Source organism: Electrophorus electricus, chromosome 18 (assembly GCF_041902795.1).
Source record: "Electrophorus electricus isolate QZ-2024a chromosome 18, ASM4190279v1, whole genome shotgun sequence".
NCBI classification, from domain to species: domain Eukaryota; kingdom Metazoa; phylum Chordata; class Actinopteri; order Gymnotiformes; family Gymnotidae; genus Electrophorus; species Electrophorus electricus.
In genome coordinates this window covers 4,973,491-4,990,519 of record NC_137514.1, presented here as the reverse complement: position 1 = coordinate 4,990,519, position 17,029 = coordinate 4,973,491, and the positions used below count along the sequence as shown (strand labels likewise).

At 37.5% G+C, this 17,029-nt stretch overlaps 1 protein-coding gene across 2 annotated transcripts; it reads left to right on the top strand.

Annotated features, from left to right (window-relative positions):
- The first annotated feature begins 4,502 nt into the window (after positions 1 to 4,502).
- On the top strand, positions 4,503 to 15,167 carry LOC113590919 (NACHT, LRR and PYD domains-containing protein 3-like). Of its 2 annotated transcripts, XM_081701562.1 has the most exons (11): positions 4,503 to 4,826; positions 5,980 to 6,133; positions 6,292 to 6,681; positions 7,395 to 9,171; positions 9,292 to 9,462; positions 10,846 to 11,010; positions 11,270 to 11,440; positions 11,721 to 11,894; positions 12,367 to 12,519; positions 12,978 to 13,024; positions 13,652 to 15,167. In XM_081701562.1, the coding sequence occupies exons 3-11, from the start codon at positions 6,300 to 6,302 to the stop codon at positions 14,182 to 14,184; spliced, it is 3,573 nt and encodes a 1,190-aa protein (XP_081557688.1). In that variant the 5' UTR covers positions 4,503 to 4,826; positions 5,980 to 6,133; positions 6,292 to 6,299; the 3' UTR covers positions 14,185 to 15,167. The 2 variants fall into 2 exon arrangements, with proteins under 2 accessions (XP_081557688.1, XP_081557687.1); XM_081701561.1 differs by lacking the exon at positions 5,980 to 6,133 and having other exon boundaries at positions 4,507 to 4,826.
- Positions 15,168 to 17,029: the final 1,862 nt, after the last annotated feature.

The following is a 17,029-nucleotide window of genomic DNA, read 5'->3' as shown; positions in this document are numbered from 1 at the left end:
TAAGGCCCCTGAACCAAACTCCTCAGAAATGTGCCTGACACTGTCTCTGTCATCCTCCGTTATCCTGCCCAACCTGACCACCAGCAGGAATACATGAGCAGCAGGTTCTTCAGTGTAACAATTTGTGGATATACATTCCAAAAGCCCTGGTATATCTGTGACTTTAACCTTCCTCCCTGAGACCACGCCGCTCTGAGTCTTGCAGTCTTTTGTCACAGGTAAAAAGGAGAAACTGTCTTCAAACACCTGCCTCCCAAGGATGGTGTTTCCTGATGCACTCTTCCCTGCACCAGACCTCCCCAACAACATGAGCTTGAGGTCATGTGACGTTTTAAGCTCTGAGAGAGAGAGAGAGAGAGAGAGAGAGAGAGAGAGAGAGAGAGAGAGAGAGAGAGAGAGAAAGAGAGAGAGAGAGAGAGAGAGAGAGAGTATTTTGGTTATCAGTAGCAGTCACCCCATTTGGAGACAAAACAGAATGCCAAAGATCCAGAATCAAATCCTAAAAGAATGAAAGAATCATGATATGTTCTGCAGCTAAATTTAAGTCAAAGTGAGGTAACTGAAATATATTATTTAGAAGACAGTCTGTTGTGATTATTTGCGGTATGGTCAATGAGCACTTCATGTTCTTTTGCAGGCATTACATGCTGAAGCATCTATTAGTAAAGTGTCTAAAAACCAAAACACTCAGGACTTGTTTACACCTTTCATGTGTTTAATGTCCAGATCTAAGAGTAAGTTTCACTGGCTCCTTCTTATGTCTTGAATTATGTTTACCTCATTACCATGATAGCAAAGGGCACAGCTCAGCACACTCCAGTGTCCAGTGCTGCTTGTGCTGACACACACATGCATAGCTTAGTGCAGCATTCCTTCTCATGCCACATTGTTAAAACATAGAAGTAGATTGTTATGCTGTATGTATGTAATATAAATATTCTGATTATTACTCCACAGTGGCATAAGCATCTGACAGGAAGTGCATTATTCTGAAACCTAAAACCCACACTACTTTGTCAGGGCCATTTTAGCTTACAGCTCAGTGAAGGTTCATTTGTTTTGCTGTGGCAATCCAATAAACTAAAACAAAAAATGCACACATAGGGGGCTTTTGTTTCAGTTTCAAAAAGCAAGTTGACAAAAAAACCCCCAAAACAAACTACTGTTAATAATAAAAACCAAAAGATAATTAAATGCTATAAAATAAGCACACATTAAACACAAAAAAGTGACAGCAGCAGTCCATTAAATGTGCGCACATTGTATTTGGAAGATTGTAGCCCAGACTATTCTACAGACTGGCACTGCTTATTAAGTTTGAAGAGCTATGCCCACTTATGAGTAACAAACTAATTTAACATGCATAATTTAATAACTCAGAAACATATTTCTATTTGCACTCACATTTATATGTTAAGTTTGGGTGTTATATCAAAGTACAAATTACTGTAATTTTTAATAATTTTAAGTTCAAGAAAAAAAATGTAATTTTGAAATACAGTTTTAATTGTCATGTACTCTCAGTAATAAGGAAACAAAGTTATTAGTAACTTAATCATAATGCTGGGAGATGTTTAGGTTCAATTAAATACACCAAAAACCCAACCTTTCTTTTTCTGCCAAGCTGCAGCTCTTGTTGAACAAAAACCATTTTGCTGATTGGAGCCTCAAATAACTCCTCCTCCATGGTGTGCAAATGAGTGAAACATAAGTGAAACAATCAAATTTATTTGACTATTTGATCACCAGGAAGTGTGATCACCCATTTAAAAACATGCATTTTTGCAGTTTGGTAGACTGAAGTATTTAGGTAAGTGTTAACACCATGGCAAAGAGAAAACATCAGAAATGAACAGATCTAAGCATTTGTTAATTTCCAACCATTTGGGAAGGGTTATAATGGCATTTTTAAACTATCTGAAATCCAGAATTTTGCAGTGGATAGGAGCTGGAGCAAATTCAGCCCAACAAAAAACTTTTTGCAAATTTGACCCTGAATAAACCAAAAGAAACAATATCATTTGGAGAGACTTTTGCTCATTATGCAGTGTCAAATATAGAGAAACCATCTATACATTATCAGCACAGACACTTCATACCAAGTGTCAAGTATAGTGGTGGAGAGGTGGTAATTTAAACTTGTTTTGCATCCATGGCACTGGTGTACCTTCACATCTAGTGTCGGAGACTTTTATTCCACCATTAGTGCCACATTGTGTTTGCCTTTCATAAACATGCCTTAATTTAAGTACCGTCATGTATGTATTATTTCCTGAATAAAAAATGTTAGCAGTTAAATGTGTCCCACTTTTACATTGTTTTGTAGGCCAGTGATGTCTGCGTTCAGATGTATGCAATTTATGTGTGTGTGTGTGTGTGTGTGTGTGTGTGTGTGTGTAATCAATAGATTAACAAAATGAACAAAATAAAATGCAACTCTGGGTTTAGTTATTAGAAACAATGTGTGTTATTCAGTTTTTTCTGCTTCATTACTAAAAACCGGCTTGTCAGAAAGCACTAGCTCGCTGCCACTTTAAGGAACTGCTACTGCCAAATGTGTGAAAATTCCTGAAAGAGGACACTGCAAACAAAGTATGCGCATACTAAAACAAGTTACCTTTAATTAGCCTGCACTCAGTTTAATTAGCCTAACTGAGAAATGCTCTATGTAGTGTCCTACTAATCAAATGCTCACTTGATATGTTTAGAGATTCATCAGTGAAAAGTCTAGAGACCAAACTGATCCTTAGAGTCTCATTGTTTATTTGTGTTGCTGGAGAAACTTCAGATTTTTCAGTTTCTCAGATCACTTTTTTTTTTGCTTAGCTTTGACTGCAGTGTCTTATGTATAAGTTTTGTCAGTCTCTAGTTGTAAAGTTGAGAGAAAATACGCAGGAAACAAATACTGAGAAGAGCAACGTTTATTAAAGGAAAATCTGGAATTGTAGTCATAGGAACTGTCCAGGATCATAAAGCCATCAAATCAATCAAAGAAACAGAACTGGAATACATAACTATTAAAAAGGAACATAACGACTACACTCAAAACATCAGGCAAGAAACAAAACGGTCAAAAAGTAGCATACACACAAAACAAGAAAATGAACAACATATTCCGGAATAGATGCATGGGAATGTGAAACTCAAGAAATGCAACCAACAGACCAACATCAAACAATAACCATCAGACAATAAAAACACAGAGCTTAAATACACAAGGAGGGAGAACAAAGTACACAAATGTGGGAGGCGTGGCCAAGGTGGGGCTCAGACCAAAAACAAAAAGAAAATACATGGCATTGTTAAGTGGATGTTTAAAAACACATGTATTACAAGACTTACAAAATTTCTAAGTCTCCTTCTATCCCACATGCATGCTCTTAAACCGAGTGCTCTTGAAGACTTGCAATCCACTCTGTCTTTATGGTGCATGTCATCAGAGGGGACCATGCAATCATGCAAAGTTTAAAAGGAAGTGAAAGGAAATTTGCGGGACACTGTGTGTTGAAACAGCTTGAAACTAGCCTATTTCAATACCCACCCACCTGAAGAAAAGGCCAGACATATAGAAAAACTAAATCTTATTGTATTCCCTCAATGTCCCCTTTCCATTCCAAAATCAATGTGGAAAAATGACCTGACAGAATGGCCAGCCATTGCTTATATTGCCTGATTACCTGAACAAATCACCAGGTAATGATAGTCAATGTTTTCATGTAGATGCCTAACATTAGCTAAATATATATAAAGTCTATAGCCTACCATTAGGGTGTATATGTTTAGCATTACTTTTATCAATGTTCTACTTAATCTGTGTCAGTCTAAATCACATGTATGAATCTGTCAATCTACCTTGATGCTCTCTAGAGAAAGCTTTATTAAAAGTGACTAATGGGCGAGTAAAAACAATTTAGTCATTCCTTTTAGTCAAGCCCTTTAGTCCCTACAAATACTAAGGTCAAGTACTTTGGTTGTTAGCTAGCAAACAGCAAGATAGAGAATCTAGATTAACTAGCTAAACTATTATATCTGGGGGATTGAATGCCTTTTTTTTTTTTTTTTTTTAACAAATACATTCTCAAATAGGGAACTTTGAGAAACAAATAGGGAAACTTTTTGGCCCAGTATTGCATATTAGAATCGAACAGAACTTTTAAATCAAGATTTGTAATCTTATTTGTCATGCAACCCATTACGCAAGTTTTTTATTTATTTATTTTTTAAGCCTATTTGCAGTGTTAGTGTCATATGCGCGACAAAGAGAAGTGCGTAGTGCAAAGCATTCGAAAGTGCAGTGTTTTCCCCCAAAGCGTGAGCGTGGCCTAAATCGTTCCGTCTATATAGGTCGTTGTTGACGTCACCAAATGATGGCCTTTGAAGAGGACCGCACTATTGGGTCTTGATTTGAAGAGGGCATTATTTGGGACTAGGCTTTAGAGATCTGTGCGTATAAAGTACTTCAAAAATAAAGTGGATTCATCTTCCGCACGTTGTAGCTGTGTGAGGATTATAAACAGCTAAACACGTGGGGAAAGCATATTTTTGGTTGAAAGCGAAAGTGAAAATGTTCCCGTTTTCTCCTTTTCAAATTGTCTCACATTTAGCCGACCTGTCCCATAATTCTCCTTCTAAGACTTTTTTACGTGCAATACGGAAATGTATTTATTTCCTTATTGCTCAGATGTGTTAGATGCTGCCACGTGTTCCCATGTTTTGCGGCCAGTGAAATGCTGACTTTATTTTCTGTGCAACATTGTTATAGCCAGCTATGTTTTGAGCTATGTTTTGAGCGCGGTTATTCGAAGTGTCCTGGATCAACAATACCGGTAAGATAAGAGTTACCTGGTGAATTGGATATGGTATGCGTAAAGACAAAAGTTAATATTAAAATATATTTATGTTAAATGATCATATGTATAACTCAGGATCGGCAATGCTAATTCTATTTTGATATTATATACACGTTTTGTTCCAGATGAGAGTATCGTTGCTTTGTTATTGAGAATGAACTTTTCTCACAGTTAGGCCTATAATCTTCACTGTTGGAATAATTTAAATGCTGCGATTGCTAGCGGAGCATAACCAATTGGGTGAGCAAGCTTCAGAGTAGCCATATTATTATTAATATATTATATTATTAAGTTATGAAAGATGCACATAAAACGTCAATTTGAAGTAGAACATGTTTTGTTGTTGTCGTTGGCGGTTAATCGACATCCGAAACTAGCCAAATGAGTCAGCCATAATGAATGCACGTATAGTGCACGTACAGTAAATGAAATAGTTTTACTACTTGAACAACCTAGTCATGACGAATAAATGTACGGATAAAATAGTTATACAGGTTACATTAATTAAAACATTTAAAAGGCAAAAAAACGTTCTTACAGACAACGTAAGTCCTGTAGCGATTGTGCGTTATTGTAAATTGATATCTTAGCCAATATCAAGAAAAACTATTGCGGTAAAACTGATATTATGTTATATTTGCCTGATACCTGAACCCTCTCTGCTATGAGGGGATGGTACACAGCCGGATGTGTACCCCTGGTGAGGCGCATGGGTGCGACCCGGGATGAAGAGTGTAGGACCGGGGTTTCCGACCCGGGTGTGGTTGCTGCTCCCAGCAACTGGGACTAATAGGACCTATTCCAGAATGCTAGGATTTATAGAATCTGGACAAGCCCCAGGGAGGTGCACATCACCCTGAGTAGCTTAGCTGTTGCCTTCCTGCCCTCTCATCTCAAGTGGCAGACACTACAACATTTTAATAAGTCAACGCTGAATTTCACAGAAGAGAAAATGTTGAGGTGCTTCCCTTCAGGGTGTCAGTAAGAGACAGTCTAAAAAGTTTTTTAAAAAAGCAGAGAACCTATGCTAGCTAGTGTTTTCTATGTATTTGGCTAAACAAAAGTCAGAATGGCATTACTACTAACAATTTCAGTTCTGAGTTTAAATTTGCTGTTCACATATCAACAGGGCACTCAGGCCATGTTGGAATGCTTCTGGCTCGACACTGTTCTCTTCATTGTCATCCCCATCTTCACTACTGAAGATGAGTGATGAAAGCAGTTGCTTTTTGGAAATGTATACTACTGATTGTAGCATGCAGAAACATCAGACCAAGTTTATGGTGATTATCAAAGCCTCCAGAAAACATTGATAATGGTTTTATTCTTCCTTATTATGTTTTATGCGAGAAGGATCCTCATTGCAATTGTCTATGTGAAAACAATATCAAGTTTAAATTAAAATTTTGCAATTTGTAATTTGACATATATTTTGTTCCAGTTTTAACCATGACAGGACACATTCTTCTTGGAGCCCTGAATGAACTGAATCGTGAGGATCTAGAGACATTCAAGTTTTACCTCACTTTTTCCCCACCAGAGGGCTTCTCACATATTCCAAAGGCGCAACTGAACCGACAAACAACAAGAACAGAAACTGCAGAGAAAATGATGAATGCTTATGAAGATGCTCTTATAGTTGCTATAAAGATTTTGGAACAAATTAATCAAAATGAGCTTGCAAGGAAAATAAAGCAGCAGATTCAGGAACAGCTGAAGACTGATCCCACTAAGCAACCTTTGAAGAAACAGAGACTGTCCATGTCACAGGGCTACTATTCCAGTTATGAAGAAACATCAACACAGATGGACTCCAGCCATGAAGATAATGGTGTTACTTTTGTTTAAATTAATATTTGGTTTGAATCAAATTCTCACATCTTGTCCATTTTTCTCTCTAGTGCTGGTCAAATGCATATGACATCTTTGCCTTGCACAAAGTCTTACCCAAAATTATTTACATTTTGTTGAGTAAATGCAAGAGCAAGAAGACACAGTCTTTAATAGCTAAAGATGGGCCTTAAAAAAAGTCTTTCCTTGTTTTAAACTATGGATAACCATGGCCCTGTTCTGCCAACAGCAAAGTTAATATGCTTCTTTCTTATCTAAATTTGGCATAGAACAGAATTATAATTAATAGAACAGAATTATAATTAATTCATGAATAAAGGGGAATTAACTTAAATGCTCCTCCTCTTGCATAGACTAGTCAACTTCCCCACAACAACCTCCATCACAAAAGTGGGAAACCTTTCAGTTTGTAGCTGATCTTGGACTCAAGTCCACTTGCTGCTAAGTCTATGCTGCTTTATATATATATATATATATATATATATATATATATATATATATATATATATATATATATATATATATATATATATATATATATATATATATATATATAATGAAGATTTTATATGCATAAAGTTTATGTAAACAAAGATTTCATTGCTATTGATCACAGGACATTATTTCAATCAGTTTACATGGATACAAGACCTAATTAATGAATGTGATGTATCTTTTTCAATTGCCTTACAGTGCAAGATCTTCAGACTATCGTGAGAAATCATAAATCCTGTCTACAGAAGGAAAATGCATATATAATTGAAGGGACTTACAAAAAGGAAAAGTTTCCACTGAATGCCATATTTACAAATCTTATAATCACAGGAGAAAGTAATAAAAAATTGAGTAGTGTACATGAGGTTTTAGCAACTGAAAAGTCACAATCCTCTGATGAGACCGGAATCAAATTCAGTGAGATCTTTGGGGACAGTAAAGGAGAAATCAGGACTGTCCTAACAAAGGGGGAAGCTGGCATTGGAAAGACGGTCTTAGTGCAGAAATTCATCCTCGACTGGGCTGAAAGAAATGCCCATGAAGATGTAATGTTTTTGTTTGTACTTCCATTCCGCAAGCTAAACCTGATTGAAGATCAACTCTGGAGTCTTCATGAACTTTTGGTTCACCTGCATCCTTCACTTAAAGGCTGCAGGTCAAGCGATTATTTTGACAAAACCATTTTGTTCATATTTGATGGCCTTGAGGAATGTAAAATTACAATGGATTTTAGACACGCTTCAGTTGTCAGTGATGTTGACACAAAATCCACAGTGGATGCATTGATAATAAACCTCATCAGTGGAATGCTGCTTCCTTCTGCTTTTGTTTGGATAACTTCGCGTCCAGCAGCAGCCAACCTGATCCCCTCCAAGTACATTGATCGCATGGTGGAGATTCAGGGATTCGGTGACCAGCAAAAGGAGGAGTACTTCAGAAAAAGAGTGGGTCAAGAGGACCAATTAGACAGAATCATCTCACACATTAAGGCAGCCAGGAGCCTTCAGATTATGTGTCGCATACCAGTCTTTTGTTGGATATCAGTTACTGTACTTCAACCTTGGTTGACCCAGGAGTCTGAAAAAGAAATCCCCACAACTCTAACTGAAATGTACTCGCACTTTCTGCTTGTTCAAACAAACACAAAAAATGAAAAATTTGATGATAGACAAGAAAATGATGGAAAGAAACTGCTAGAGTGTAATAGAAAGATGATTCTGAAACTTGCTGAACTGGCTTTCAACCAACTTGTAATGGGCAATGTTACGTTCTGTGAAGAGGATCTGGAAAAATGCGGCATTGATGTCACCGAGGCCACAGTAAACTCTGGGCTTTGCACGGAAATATTGAAGATGGAATCTAAGTTTTATCAAAGGAAGTTCTATTGTTTTGTGCATCTGAGCTTTCAAGAGTTTTTTGCTGCTCTCTATGTGTTCTATTGCTATCTATGCAAGAACATGGACAGACTGAAGATATTGCTACCAAAGACCAGTGCTAAGGTGTCTGGAAATATTTCCCTGGAAGAAATTATGAAATGTGTTGTAGATCAGGCCTTGGAGAGTAAGAATGGGCGCCTTGATCTTTTCCTCTGTTTCCTTCATGGCATATTGCTGGAGTCCAGTCAGAGACTGCTACAAGGTATACTGCCACATATACAGAGCAACTCTGAAAGCATTAAGAAAATTATACAGAACCTGAAACGGGGCCAAAAAAAACACATCAACCCTGAGCGATGGATCAATCTCTCACACTGCTTGATTGAAATGAAGGATAATAGTATTCAGCAAGAAATTCAGAGTTACCTCAAATCCAAAACAAAATCAAAAAGACTTTCCCTTGCACACTGCTCAGCAATGGCCAATATGTTTCAAGCATCAGAGAAAGTGATGGATGAGCTAGATCTCAAGAAATACAACACATCAGAGGAGGGCCGCAGGAGACTAATCCCAGCTGTGAGAAACTGCAGAAAGGCCATGTGAGTTTTGTATTTTTTTCTGTATCAGAACCACCAAAAAGCATAGAAATCACAAACAAATGTGTTTTAAATAGTTACCTGAACAAATCAATTTAATCAAGTATGATTCCTTTGCTGTAGTCTGGCAGACTGTAATCTCACCAACCAGTCCTGTGAAAACATCACCTCAGCTTTGCAATCAAGAAACTCACCCCTGAGAGAGATTGACCTGAGCAACAATGACCTGCAGCATTCAATGAATCTGCTGTGCCATGGCCTCAGAAGTTCACACTGTGAACTGGAAATTATTAGGTAAATGTGACATCCATCTAATAACTCAAATCTAATTGAAAATTTTAATTGTGACTTTATACTTTTCAAATGTTCAAATCATGTTTCCTTATTATATTTTTTAAGAACAGATGAGTTTTTTGCTGTACCTAAATCTGCATCTTCCATACTTTACATAATCTACCTAATAGTGGTATTCATTACTAGCTCATAAATGTCATATAGAAAAGGTCATCTGAGAAAAGGTCTTAGCTTGAGTGAGAAGCCATGTAACCATGCTATGTGGTATTTAATTCCTATTCATAAAATTAATTAGTGCACCAGTGTCAATGTACTGCTGCAACTGGGCTGGTTCAATCCCCATTGGTGCCAGAGCCATCCCTGGCTGGAAGTCCATGAGAGCATAATTGGCCTTGCTGGATTGGTTGGATGGCTTCTCTCTCTCTCCATCCCTCAACATGGTGCAACCAATCCGAGCATCTCCTTGGCATCTTAGGCAGATCGAGCAGTTGGTGCTTTCTAACAAGCACGTTGAACCATCTAGTGAAATTGTGCTGGTGGGAGTTCAAAAAGATGTGGTGGTTGGCCTCACGTGTATTGGAGGAAGTACATGCTAGTCTTTACCTACCCACCTTGGTGGCAACATGTGATATGGAAGAGAATTAATTATTTAATGGGTGGAATTGGAGATCCACTAACAGGAGAAAATGGGGTTTTAAAAAAAGAGAGGAACTGGTTGCGCTGTGTTGATGGCTTCAGTACTTCTAAATCATGGCAGACCAGTAAGATTGTATCTCGCAACAGTCTGTATTTGTTTATAGTTTCTTCCTCTGCAACATCTTTCTTTGCATTCCTTATGGCCAAAGTTCATGTCATTCTGAGAGACTGCTCAAGTTATGTTCTTTGTGTACAACTTTTGCAGGTACAAAATTTGAGAGCATGCTCACTCCAGACAGATAAAAAACCATGCATTTTTAAATAAACTTGTGAATTAGCTAAGTGGATGTACAGAATCTTGTTTATGACTTTCATGTGTCACCAAGTATAGTTAGAGAAAAGAACACCCAATCCTTGTTGGCTTAACACTAGGACAGGTTCAAGTCCTATGCAACTAAGGACAATGTGCGGTAGCACCACATACCACACAAACAGTAAATTTCACTGGCAATCCACATTCATGAATGAGGAAACATGTTACCATGATGCTGTTTGCTGTTAACATTATGTTAAATCTGCTGGTCTGTTTAATTAATTTGGCCCTATTTACTCTTATTTTCCATTGTGCTGAATAAATGTATAAATCTAAATTCCCTTCACCAAGAAATGTAAAGATATACAGTAGTTATTTGCAATTCCTCAATTGGCTGTATCTTAAAGAAGTATTTCTCTGCCTCCCTTTAACAGTTTCTCTGGCTGCAAACTCACCAACTTGTCTTGTAAAGACATTGCTTCAGCTCTTGAGTCTTCCCTGAGAAATCTAGACCTGAGTTACAATGGCCTGCAGGATGATGGAGTGAAACACCTCACTGTTGGGCTAAAAAGCAAGCGGTGTAAATTGCAGGTCTTGAGGTTAGTCTCTGAATAAAAACTGCTATGGAGTCATGGTGGGTTGGGGTTTTCTGAACAGACAGCAGTGTTATTTAGGCATTATACATTAGTTGCTTTCATTGAATGAATTCCAACTGAGCCCTCTGTTTTAACAACCTATGATTTGATAAAATTGTCCCAAAAGGTTTGTGGTAAATGCGTGCTTTACTATTTTCTTTGATTACATGAAGATCTTGGATGGCATTTAGTTTATGAGAGTGCTTTTTATCTCCATTTACAGGCTTACCAGTTGTATGGTTACTGGTGAATCCTGCAGATATCTTGCCAACGCCCTGAAAGAAAATTCAACACTCAGAGAGCTGGACTTGAGTTGTAATGACCTGCAAGATAAAGGAATGAAGAAGATCTGTAGTGTACTAAAGAGTTCACATAGTAATCTTGAAGTTCTCAGGCAGGTGTCACAAAGATTAGGCTGTCATGTACATATTGAACTAAACACACCGTGTGAAAAGGCTGTTGAGACAGACCTAAAAGATAAAAGTTCATCTTTGAGCAGCAAATCTATAACCTATAACAAAACTAAACCACTTATAGCCTCTGCTTTAGTAATTATCCATTTTTGTTTCCTGTGCTATTGTTTTGATGTTCTGATACGTCAATGTTTTTCCAAAATTTTGTTTTTAGCAAAAACCTGACAAGGAAGCTACTATTTCTTCCTCTTCTTCCTACAGACTTTCTGATTGTAAACTCACAGAGCAGTCTTGTAAAGATATCGCTTCAGTTCTGCAAAATGCTAATTCATACTTGAAAGACCTAGACCTGGGTGACAATGATCTGAAGGATTTGGGAGTAGAACTGCTCTCTGTTGGACTGAAGAGTTCAAACTGCAGTCTGGAGATACTGAGGCAAGTGTCTTTCAAAAAATAGCACAGCAAAGAAATCTTTCAGTACAAGGATCTTCTTTATTTATAGAGTGTGTTTAGGCTTTATTTGAATTTGCATGTTCATATGAAACAAATTTTTCTTTCTGGACTAGAAAACATGTAATGCCATTTTTAAAACTGAAATATTCTTATAAATCTGAGCAAACTAAGTAAAAAAAATGATTAAAAAGCAACCATACTAGATGAGTAAACGTGACATGTCATTGTTTTTTAATTAAATTATACCTTGTAAAAGATTTCAGGATGTAATATTACCAAAAAGACAAAATCCAAATTTGTGAGCTTTGAATTTTTCACAGACAATTTTAGGACTTCTTTGCCTGCATATGACTTGTATTGGGTGTGTTTCTTCTTTTTATAAATTGGGATCTCAACTATAACTATGCCATATGCGTTTTGTGTCTCATCTCTTTTTCTGTATTCCTGTTTATAGATTGGCTGGCTGTTGCCTCACAAAGAAGGGCTGTTCCTTACTTGCTGAAGCTTTGCGTTCAAACACCACACACCTGGGAGAGCTGGATTTGTGCTACAATTACGCATTTCAGGAATTGAAACAACTTTTCTCTCATCAGACCTGTAAATTGAAGTAAGAAAACCATTAATGGATACATGTGTGTACACATACATAGTGTGAGTTATCATAAAGCTTAATTGAAGTGAAGAATGAAACTTTTATGTTGAATTCTTTCCATTAAAATACCTCAAAAAATGTCCAGTAAGGATTAAAATAACAATTGTTAGATACACTTCATGTCCAATACACAAAACTTTAAGTTGAAAATGTCTTTTGGTGGGAAATATCTTATCATATACTGGTTTTAATGTTATATCAAACAATTTACTTTTTCAAAACTGTACTTGTTGCATTTAGAAAAAGCCTAGTTTCAATGAACTTTTTGAAATGAGGTGAACACATAGACTTAAATATTTGCTTTCATGAAGTTCAGCTTGTTTTATAAACAACAGCAGGACACTTTAAAAGCACTGTGTGTGTGTGTGTGTGTGTGTGTGTGTGTGTGTGTGAGATCTTGTTTGCTTCTCTAGAATATACCATGGAAGGGAACTGAGAATGATGCCAGGACTCCAAAAATGTATGTTTTTTTCACACATACAAACTTACAAACATCACTTTTGCATGCAAAAACATTTTATATTCATACACACACCTACGCACCACCTCTAATTAGAAAACATTTATGTATTAAAACACCTTGTTGGTGTACAGTTATACACCCTGTCTGTTGCCATGCACAGTTTGTGTTAGCTATCCTCCAACTCCTCATCTTAGACAAGTTTCTGAACACAGGATCACAGGCTGGGCAGTTTTGGGTGGCAGATCACTGTAATCTGTGACATTCACAAGTTTAAAAACATGAGAAATATTGCTGAAGAAATTTGTGCTCATATACATATCTCAACACTCACTACAATATCACTCAGCGATTTTTAATACAGATGTTTAACACAGCATTTTTGGAAGAATCTCATTCATGGTCAGTCGTGGTCCTGTCATGAGGATCTGACCAATAATTATGTGATAAAATGTAGCTGACAAATTATGCATGGAAACGGGGGCTATGGTATGTAATTACACGTCTATAAAATGCACCGAAAAATAGGTGTACTTAGTAAAGTGGCCAGTGTATTAAAATCAAGTCATTCTAATAAAGAAGGTAGTGAGTATGTAAAATATTTAGGAAAAAAAATATTGTGTGCAGATGCCTGTAAGCTGACGCTGGACCTGAACACAGCAAATTCGCATCTCTGTTTGCTTAATGAGGACAAGAAGGTAACACTTGTGGAAGAGGATCAGCAATACCAACACAATAAACAAAGATTCCTGCACAGGGCACAAGTGTTATGCAAAGAGAAACTGTGTGGGCGATGTTACTGGGAGGTCATAGGGACTCCAGGGGCCATTATTGCAGTGTCATATGAAAGGATCAGCAGGAAGGGACGCACAAAAGTCTGCTGGTTTGGACGGTCGAAAAAGTCCTGGAGCCTGGAGTTGTCTGATGGCAATTACTCACTGTGGCACAATAATAAGAGCGTGGGCATTCCTGCTAATACACCTTTTTCTGACAGAGTAGGAGTGTATCTGGATTTCCCTGCTGGCACGCTTTCCTTCTACAGTATCTCGCATGCGGGCAACATGACATGCATCCACACGATCCGCACCACATTCAGTGAATCCCTCCTTGCAGGTTTTGGATTAAAGAATCTCGGCTCCTATGTCTCTCTTTGTAACTGAATAGATTTTGAAGAACCATCAAGAGCCAGTGACTAATTATCACTTTCAAATCGCACTTCCAATGAAGCCTGGAGATCCTCGCTCTGGCTCACCTGGCAGCTCCATTGAGTTTGGTTTCTTACCAGCAATGTGCTTTCCTGCATACAGTAGGAAACCACAAGAGACCCGCATCACCTCAATCCACCAACCACAACCCACTTCCATTTGACATCACTACTGTGCTAACCTGTCTCCACTTAGGCTTCTCTATGTGCACCATCCAGTTTAGTTAGTTGCCAAGTGTTGTCATGGTTATCCTGTGTGGACCAAGTGGTTTTCTCCTGACTGAACTTTTACTTTTACTGTCACTGACTTACCTTCTGTGCTTTGTTGCTTGTTTTGTTACATGCTTTTGGTGTTTGTCTTATCCCTTTTTGCATTGCTCACTGTTTTGTATTGTACTGGTTTCTTGACGTGGACTGATTTTTTGGAATATGCCTTTGTTACTCCTGTATATATTGGTTTCTTTTCTCCCTGTTGTTGACTTATCTGTATTCTGACTACAGTTTTGGATTTCTTGTGTGAATAATAAAACATCTTGTTCACTCTTATCTGTGAGGTAATACAATTATATTATTAAAGTAATAAATAATGGGATATAGCAGGAAGTGTAAAAGAAGTGTGGATGACCAAATTTGGTATCTGTAACAAGTCTGGGATTGAGGCAAGGATTTACCAAAAGATACAGTGTTACTGTGATGGGTACCAAGGGGGATTAATGAGGCCATTGTTTTTAAAAAAATATTGCAGACTGTGATTTGAAGATAATGGTGTCATATTGGATATTTGTTTTCTGATCTATTTTGGACATAATAAATAACCTTAAAGAAAGTATATAAAGATTGAACCTTCCAGTGACTGTTGGACGTATTCTGGACTGTGCTTCATTTGTATATAACATTGAGTTTAGAATAAACACGGGACATGCTATTCTCTTCAATTAATTCCTGAGTCTGCATCTTTATTTTCTACTTCAATAAAATTACTGGGATGTGGGAAAAATCTAGGAACCACAAGTGTCTGGCCAGTTTATGTCAGATTGCATAGTTTTGTTTTAGTGTCTGTACAAATCACTTCATGACAGGCTGGCATGTATTACAGTGGTTAGTTGCTGTTGTAGTAAACATCTGAAACAACTGGGCTAAAAGAAGAGTGGCAAGATTTTTCCTCATTCATATTCATGTTAAAAGAAGCTGTTGGGGAGGACTATTTTGAAAGCAGGTGTAACTTCACACTCTTGATGAGAATACACTGTAGAATATGTAGTCACAAGTTACTAAAAATAAAAATATTTAGTAAAATATTAAAATTAGAACAGTAACAAACTTTCTAGACCTTCAGATGACCTCAGCTAACCACCATACTACAACAAAGTATGATTTATAAATGTGTTCTATTACCATAAAATATAATGCCTTTTGTACTTTTTTTCTGTTCCAAGCCCTGTCACCACTCTGAATAGGAAATAAGAATGGAAGCAGCTTTAAGGTTTTAAATTGCAGTAGTGTTCGTCACTTCATTTTGATCGTTCATGTGCCCATTTAGCATTGGCTCTGCGCTTTTGTTATTGCTTCAGTTAGGCCTACTCCCCTCCATAACAACAAAGCAAAAAATAAAGCATTCAACTGTCTACAATATCTATATTACACCATGGTCTGGTTGAATACTTAACTGTGATTGGTTGGAAGGTTTCTGATATAGTAACATCTGTGATGTAGATGTAGTGTATGGATATATTAGAAAGTTAGATAAAATAAGGACAAGTTAGCTATTTACATATCGATCAGTTAGCAAAATACATAAAAGCATCTGTTTTGGTAAGTTGCAATGAAAGAAGTTAGAAGCATGGTGTGTGTGAGTGACTGTAAAAAGGTGATATCTGTAAAGCAGACTTGAGTTTGAGAAATATAAATGCCATATAAATGTAACTACTACTACTACTGATTATTATTATAAGCATCTCATTAACAGGAGATCACGGGCCCTGTGCTGGAGTGTTCTGAGCCTCCGTCTCAGCCGTGGAATATCAGCATGATTCAGCTGGGTTTACTTCTAATGCTACTTTAGGTACAGCTACTTCCAGTCAAGCTCCATCACCACTGCCAAATTCTAATTTCTGGCCACAAAGTAATGTTCGTTAATCAGACTATGTTGTGAGCACTAGGGCAACTAAACCTCTGCAACCCTCAGTTGATGTTCGCAAAGTGGGCAAGTGGAATTAGTACTGGCAGTTTAGACTTAGCAACAGAGCCACCACCTTTCACACAGAGAGGAGCTAGTACTGCTGCAGAACAATGCGTGGCCTTTAGCTGCCACTCCTGGAGGAAGTCAACTGCTTCTGTGGTTACCTGCACCTACATGAAGGAAAGGTTAATCAGATTCAAAATTAAATGTTACCAGTTTTATTATAGCATGTATGGGGTGGTTGAACTTTTTGTCATAGTGTTATCACAGTTATTTTTGCCACCTGTAAGTGTTTGGCAGTTGTCTGTGATTATACTGTCCACAGACTGCTTGATGGTTTTGAGTAGCCTGCATCAAGGTCTGCCGCTTCAAGGAGGTAAGTTCACCAGTATTGTGAATATCATGTATAATAACTGCTCATGATTGGTTCTGACATTTAAAACCTGCATGACACAGGTACCAGGTACCAGACCACCTGTGCAGTACAGCTGAGCAGACTGTTCAGCATCCAAACCTTCAAAATTAAATTTGTCTTTTTGATCTCTTTCTAGCTGCTGGTAAAGAAGCTAACCAAGATGCATTTGGGAGGATCATTTTATGCTCCAAATGGGAAAACCCCCCA

Bases quoted from the DNA above. Each gene is read 5' to 3' on its own strand.
- LOC113590919 (XM_081701562.1), top strand. From the start codon at position 6,300: ATGACAGGACACATTCTTCTTGGAGCCCTGAATGAACTGAATCGTGAG. The intron at 11,441-11,720 runs GCAGGTGTCACA...TTCTTCCTACAG, and splicing joins AGTAATCTTGAAGTTCTCAG to ACTTTCTGATTGTAAACTCA. The intron at 11,895-12,366 runs GCAAGTGTCTTT...TCCTGTTTATAG, and splicing joins TGCAGTCTGGAGATACTGAG to ATTGGCTGGCTGTTGCCTCA.